The following is an 8,243-nucleotide window of genomic DNA, read 5'->3' on the forward strand; positions in this document are numbered from 1 at the left end:
AGAAGTACAGAACCTTGTATGTTGAGTCACTGAGTTACAGTGATTTAAATCCTTCCAAATGCTCTGTCAGGCCGAGGTGTGGGAGGTCCTGAGATTGGGGATTCAACCTTTTGGGGAAGAAGAATAGAAGTATAGAGAATGAACATTGACAAGGCTCCTTTCAAATCATCTACAAGTGTTTACACTTGAAAGTACAATAATTAGGAGAAGTTTAGTAAAAGTAAAAAAGGCTATCCATGATCTCCATCCACAAATTTCAACCACTCATTGAAGGGAAATCATATGGTGAAATATATTTCAAAAATGCACTTAAAATGATTCAAACAAATCATGATCATACAGCATACCATCTATGTCTATTCGTGATGGTTTTATTATTGTTACCCCAAATACTGCTTACTGAACAAGTGAGCTAAGTCTGTGAGGCTGATAATCTTATTATTGAGCATATAATATATAGTCTCACAATCAAGTTCAATGTCCTTAAAGATTAGGTGATGAATATTATTTGATAATCACACCATCACTTACCAAAACCAAGTTACAACACAATCATTACAATATTACTACAAACTTGTCAAAATGTAACATGAACAAGAACAAGTATTCTGCAAATTGTGAAATATATACAAATTTGATTCAACAACAACAGTGTTCATGTCCACAATACACAAATCACACCAATACAAACCTACAAGTTTGCAAATTGCAATGGATGGGCACAAGAAAAGCTAATGGGATCAAGAATAAACCTAAACTGATTCATATTTGAAACATACCAATTCATTTCAACTAAAAAAGGGTAAGAACTAGAAGCAGACAATCTAAATTCATCCTGCAAAGCAAGAGTCTTGAATCCACACCTGAATTAGGAACCATAACTGTATTTACTCAAGTAGAGGGAGAGGTCCAAACAATGTCCTTAAGCGCTGGCCTAAGCTCTTTGGTGCAGAACTGATTGTATTCTAGAGTATCGCCACTAGCCTTCTTCACCTCCACAACTAAAAATGAAGGAGAGAAGGCAAATAAATCTGCAGATATTCCAAGCTTCCCTTTCCTCCCACTCTCGTGACCCTGCAACCTAACACTAGAATCACTCTTCTTTATGCTAAAATTACTCGTTTTTGCCACCTCTTCTAGCCTGGAAATCACACTGCTAGCGGGCTTAGTAGTCGCGAACCTTAGATCCTCCTTCTCCATCCTCTTCTTCTTCTCCTCAAACAGCGGGCTCAGATCGAACCCCTGAGACAAGGAGATGATATGGAAAGCATTCAAGGATTCCATTTCCTTAGTCTTCCCCAAACAGCTTTCATCTTCCACAGTAAACTCTTCCTCTTCCTTGCTCCTTAAAGCCCTGGGGACAGATTTCTTGAACCAGGGAGAATCCATAATCTTGGAAATGGAGATTCTCGAATTCGGATTGGGATCCAGCATCTTGGTGATCAATTTCCTAGCGTCTGATGAAAACCAGGGCGGGCATTTGAAATCCCCTCTGTAAATTTTTCTGTACATAGCTACCACGTTATCATCTTGAAAGGGCAAAAATCCTGCCAAGAGAACATAGAGAATAACCCCACAAGACCATATATCAGCCTTGGCCCCATCGTAGCCCTTCTTCCCGATCACCTCCGGCGCCACGTAGGCCGGCGTCCCGCACGTGGTGTGCAGCAGACCGTCGTGACGGAGGTGATCGGAAAACGCGCTGAGTCCGAAATCCGTTACCTTCAAGTTCCCATCGTCGTCTAGTAACAGATTCTCGGGCTTCAAGTCCCGGTGGTAAACCCCGCGGCTGTGACAGAAATCTACCGCGGAAATCAAGTGGTGGAAGTAATTCCTCGCCGATTCCTCGCGCAACCGCCCCTTGGAGATCTTGGCGAACAGCTCGCCGCCGCGGACGAGCTCCATGGCGAAGTAAATCTTCGTCTTGCTGGCCATGACCTCGTAGAGCTCGACGATGTTGGGGTGCTTCACCATACTCATGACCGAGATTTCGCGCTTTATCTGCTCCATCATCCCCGCCTTCACCACTTTCTCCTTCCCCACGACCTTCATCGCCGAGCTCTTCCCCGTGTGCACGTTCCGCGCGTGGTACACCTTCGCGAAGGTTCCATGCCCTAGAAACCTCCCCAGCTCGTATTTCCCGTACAAAACACTGCATTTTTCCTCGGCTGCCATTTCAGATTCCAATTTTGAACTTTCCTTCTCTATTCGTTACTCCTTTCAAAGCTAATTTGAGTGTTCAATTTTGGGAACAATAATAAAAGTCTATAAAACAGAAGATTAGGAAATGTACGAAGCAAAATAGATCGTATGTATTCACCCGTCCTCGACGTGTTTCCGGTGACAATTCCTGCCGCCGATGTGCGATAGTTTGTGCGGTCTCCCGGCGCCGACGAGCGGTTTAGAAACCGGAAAATCTTTCATCTCTCTGCATTCCCTAGTGGGGGCCACGGAACACAAACAAGGAAACGTTTTTATTTCATCTCTGTGTTTTTTTTTTCTTCCTGTTTAGGGACTGGGACTTAGCGTTAAATTTATAGGCTGTTCAGGGATAAATATGTCAAATTACTTGTCTCAATCCGAGTGTAGTGTAGAGTGTTGCATATCATGCTGCCGTCTGGCGAAACGGGCGAGATCTTAAGCGGATTAGGAATCTGCGGTATCTGAATCACACCAAAAAATAGTTAAAAAGGTAAGGAATAAAGTTTAAATTAGTTACTGAATCACACCAAAAAATGCAATTATGTCAGTCAATGGAAGAAACAAAAGCAATTCATTCTGGCAAAATTATACCATGCCTCTAAAATTATATTTAGATTATTTACATTCAATTAACACTTATATTATATAGTATATACCTATAAATAAATTGAAAGTATATAATATGCTAAGTGTTAACTGCAAGTACATAATTTATTAATTGTAGGTATATTAATTAATATTAATATGCTAATTGTAATTCAATGGGGTAACTCAAGTGACAAGTAAGCTCTCTTTATAGGAAAGAATTCGGGAGAACCCAACCCGGGTTCGATTCTCACAAGTGACGATTCTCCCGTGCCTCCTGGAGCGAACGCGGGTGGAAAAATATGCACGATAAAGAGGCAAGTCAACGTGATCGTGGAAATCATTTTTCGCATATATATTTGGTCAATAAAAAAAAAGACATGTTTTTCTAAAAAATAACTTTCCTTTTATTGGGGAAGTCATTTTCCGTTGCTGACTTCTCTCTTTCCCAACTTTGGTCAATCATTTGCAGCCACCAGGCACATTCCCGGTTGGGTTGCTTGAGGAGAAATGGCAGTGGACGTGATGGAGATGCAGACTAGCTGACAGAGCTATCCGATTGGAAGAGAAACTTGCTCTAGTTATTGTCTACTATCGCCCAAGCTGTGAAGCTGAAGTTGTCGACTAACTGATGGTGGAGACAGTGGGGGTTAGGCACAGTGGATGCGGTGGCGGCATGGTGCTACCACAATGAGGGTGAGAAATTGAGATTTGAAATTGAGGTTGCGATTGGGATTTGAGGGCTAGAAATTGAGATTTGTTAATTAATATGGCATTCTGCCAGAAGAAAAACAGATCTTGCTGCGCCAACAAAATTCTGCTGCAACCATGGTTGCAAGAAGATATGATGATTAATAAAAAATTAAAATGTTATAATTATAGAATTTTGTTCATTTTCTAGAAAATAAACCAAATACACCAAGACAATTTTTTGAAATGCTACCAAACATGAGAAATGAAAATGTTTTTTGAAAAATAACTAACTTTCTAGAAAATATTTTCCAGAAGTCATTTTCTTAATTTTCAAACACATCCTTAAACAAAAGTATACTCTTTCTCCACGTTAGTGCGCTTTGTGAAGCAACGATCTTGCTCGCTTAGTTTCAATTGAAGTTGTTGGCTCAAAGTGTTTGAAAGAGGTAGGGATTTCATATTCAATTTGAAAAATTTTAGTTAATTGTTGGTTTTGACTTTTGATAAATGAAGAAAAGAAATACTAAAATAAAAAAGGAATATGTGTGTGTATGTGTGTGTCTATATATATATATATATATATATATATATATTCCGGTATGCCAACCTATATCCACTAAGGATCTGATCGGATCGGATCTGACAACCCATGTAGTGAGGGTCATTTTTCCGATCCGATTGAATCTCGAAAATATAATGATCGACCTTACCAGAAGATTGTGATCCTTGTTAACTTAATGAGCTCCTGTTCTTACTCTTTTGTGCTTAGTCCCGACCTAAGTGGTTGGTCTCGATCCCGAGCTCCAAAGATAGTCCTTAAAGACATACACTGGTAGTAGCACATGAACCGAGCCCGTTGGCTATTGGTCAATTAGATATTTCGTTGCACATGGACACTTCTCCTTGGCATCGGGATCGCCGGGTGCATGTAGGACACACGTGCATGTTGGCTTTCCGGCATGTATCTTCTCCAAATCTCCTATAAATACCATGCTAGATGCTTGTAGGAAAGACTTTTAGCTCATTCTCTTTATAAGCTACTTGGGCGCTTGAGAGCCTCCAACCCTTGGTCTTCTCTTCCTGAGGTACTATAATACCGGCAATATACAATATCACACATATACTCGAGAGTATTTACACTATCATATATATATATATATATATATATATATATATATATATATATATATATAAATGGATTCCCATGCGAGTGGCTTTCTCAGGTGCGGTTGCTTAGGTGCGAGGTTTTTTTTCTTAAGGTGCATGGTTTGTGTGCTTAAGGTGCGTCAATGTTGAAACTTAAGGTGCGTCAACTAAAGTTTTAGGTGCGTGGTTTTCCTTCTTAAGGTGCGTTGTTTTCCTTCCGAAGGTGCGTGATTTGTTTGCTTAAGGTGTGACAGTTGTTAAAACTTAAGGTGCGTTATTTTAAAACTTCAGGTGAGTGGTTTGTGTTCTTAAGGTGCTTTGTTTAATTTGTGTGCTATTGGTGCGTGGCTTGTGTAGTTAAGGTGCGCCATTTTAAAACTTTAGGTGCGTGGTTTGTGTTCTTAAGATACTTTGTTTGTGTGCTTAATGTGCGCTTGTTTGTGTACTTAAGGTATGAAATTTTAGTGCTTAAGATGCGTCAACCGCACGGGAAGCTATACATGCACCTGAACCCTTGTGTGTGTGTATGTGTGTGTGTGTGTGTGTATATATATATATATATATATATATATATCTATTCAAATGTGGTCGTGTCTTCCCGTGCGGCCGTGCAGTTTACACCACTCAATGTTAAGAAATGCACCACTTAATATTACGAAATGCACCACAATGAAAATGCATTTCATATTACCACTCAATGTTATTTGTGTGGTGCATTTCTTAATATTGAGTGGTGTATTTCTTAACATTGAGTGGTATAAAACGCATGACCGCACGGGAAGGCGCGGCACACCTGAACATGACTCTATATATATAAGATGTGTTATTTAAGTTGGCTTTAGTATTCTAATTATTCAAGTAGATGTTGTAAGAGAATTAGAATGCTAATTATTCAACATCAACAACAACAATAACAACAACAACAACAACAATAATAATAATAATAAAGAGCTAATAGACTTATGAATAATGAATGAGATTTTAAATATAAATTTTATAAATTGAGGAAATCAGAAGTAAATTTAAAAAAAAAAAAAAAAGTGAGTAGAAGAAGAATAAAAGCAGGCAAAAGCAAGACATCTGAATTCAGAATTATAATTCTCCGTACTCTGGTGAAATTCACGTGAAATAAATAAAATCTGTGTGGCACATTGAATCTAACTACTGTACAAACTATTAGTTAATTATATTTTATTCATATAATATAAAATAGTGAATTAACGGCTTCACGTTGAGCGGTGCAGGAGATGGCAAGACAATATTGCATCCTGCAAAATCTTTAACTTTAAGCACTGCCAACATTTAGAGGGCTAAAAACCATGCACCACTCACACTCACCAATGGTGAATACTGAATAACAATGCACAGTTTTTGTTTTTGTTTTTCTTTTTTCCTTTTAAGTTTTATTTGGCTTTAATGCATATTGCTGTTTTATCGACCACAGAAATATAAAGTGGTTTGTTTAGTTCTATGGGCTGTATTATTGTTGTTTTTGTTATTTAAGGTGGTCCTCTTATAATCAAATTACTTATCCAGAATGCACATTAATTTTAGATTAAGGATATATTCGATTAAATTTTCACATTCTACCCAATGCCCCCTTTCGTTCTTAAGTTTCAACACACAATTCTTCCTTTTCCTACCAGATGCAGTTTGATGCAATTCAAGAATTTAGTATTCATGTCCATCCTCTTTCTGAAGCCAGTGTTATTTGCGACCATCTGTCCGGCCCTTCGCCACAAGTAAATTATTGTGTGGACCATGGTCTACATAGGACCATAGCTATGTGGACCATGAATGCAATATAATTTTTAATATATTAAAAATACATTATTTATGTATTGAATATACATTATTTGATATTATATAAAAAATATATATAATTTCAAGTAATGTACTTTAGGTATACAAATAATATGATTTTAGTATATATTAAAAATATACATTTTATTTATGATACTGCATACAAATGTGTGGATCATGGTCTATGCAACAGCACTCATCGTGGAGTAATCCAAGCATTTTCAGTCCTAAATGCTCTTTTCACTTTTTGACTCTCGTAATAACAAATACATATGATTAACCTATCATTTTTAACTATTAAAAAAAATTTAAATTTTAAATTAAATGAGTAATAATAAATTCATATGATTACCTATTCCATTTAGCCTTGTGTTACTTTTTTATGAGTAGATAAAAAGAAATATTTTAAATAGTTTATGCATGTAATTTATAATTTAATACTTTAATATTTTTGTATTTCTTAAATATGTATGTCCTAAAAATGTTAAATAAGTAATGGATGGTATACCAAGCCCAGGCTACATGGACCAATCCAAGAAAATAACTAGATTAAGGAAGTCCAAGAAGGATATACAATACAAAGCAACTTAGGCATTTAATAAGGATTGAACTTATTATTACTAATGTAGTAGGACTAGGCTTTATTACTCCTAATGTAACAATGAGGCCCATATAAGGTAATGTAGAATTCTTATTCTTGTATGGCTCCTAGCCCAAAATATGTATAAATAGACGCCATACATAGGGAGATAGACAAACAATTTTCATCATATACGCAATTCTCATTAATCCAAAATATTTATTCTCTCCATAAAGTTTCTATATATTTTTTTTTTCATATACCGTTGACTGCCCAAAACGGCCAAAAGTCATAAATCCAACATTGGTGTCGCCTATGTGAATAGATACAAATAGTCCCGTGATCCCTACTTGAAAAATTCTCGTTGAGATATCATGAAATCATTGAGAATTTCCAAGGTACATTTGGCTTGAGTCGGATCGACATCCAAAGTGTGGCTTAGCTCCCACAAATTCCCATGCAAAAACTCATCATCACGTAGGAATTTGATATCCAAAATATGGCAAATTAGGAATCCTTGCTCCTACATATATGCATGCATTTATTGAGTGGCAAGCTAAGGTGGGGCCGTGGGGGAATAACATCTAGCTAGCTGCATGCAAAACATGGCAAAAATTGGAATCAAAGCATGGCGTAAAACTTTGGCACCCTGAATTAAATTTCGAGTTGCAAAAGGGCTCGCATGACTAAACCTTGGTTTGTATGACGAAAGTGGAATCAAAGCATGAAGAAACGTTTCCGTAAAAGAGAAAAGGTTTTGAATGAATTATGTGAGACTGCCCAAGAAAGTAACTAGATCAAGGAAGTCCAAAATGATATACAGTAAATTTTGTCATTTAATTATCACAAAAAAATGATTTAATAAAATAGTTTAAAGGTTATTTTCACTTAACAACCAAATATTTTGTGGTCTAGTAGCACCTGATGTCTTAGTTAACACTTTCACATGGATGATGAGAGTGAGTAAAAAAAATTCACTTAACACTTTTTCTAGATCTACCACTACTCATCAGCTTGTTGAATCAATTTTTATCTTCATCTGTCTCATATTTGTCCCCATTCTCACATGCTAAAAAATAGAGTAGCTCAAACCAAATCTATGTAGGAGCCAATTCGAAGTTGGTATTTTGAGATATAAACCAATGATCTCTCCAATACTAAACAAAACACAAGGAGAAACAGCACACCAGCTCTGATCTCCATTCGTTGTTTTAGAAAGTATATATGATAAATT

At 37.0% G+C, this 8,243-nt stretch overlaps 1 protein-coding gene across 1 annotated transcript; it reads right to left on the bottom strand.

The window, feature by feature from the left end:
* Positions 1-604: 604 nt before the first annotated feature.
* On the bottom strand, positions 605-2,514 carry LOC116013491 (CBL-interacting serine/threonine-protein kinase 6-like). Its single transcript, XM_031253277.1, has one exon. It carries the CDS (start codon positions 2,173-2,175, stop codon positions 892-894), a length of 1,284 nt encoding a protein of 427 aa, XP_031109137.1. The 5' UTR covers positions 2,176-2,514; the 3' UTR covers positions 605-891.
* Between the last annotated feature and the right edge of the window lie 5,729 nt (positions 2,515-8,243).

This window comes from Ipomoea triloba, chromosome 3 (genome assembly GCF_003576645.1).
Source record: "Ipomoea triloba cultivar NCNSP0323 chromosome 3, ASM357664v1".
NCBI lineage: Eukaryota > Viridiplantae > Streptophyta > Magnoliopsida > Solanales > Convolvulaceae > Ipomoea > Ipomoea triloba.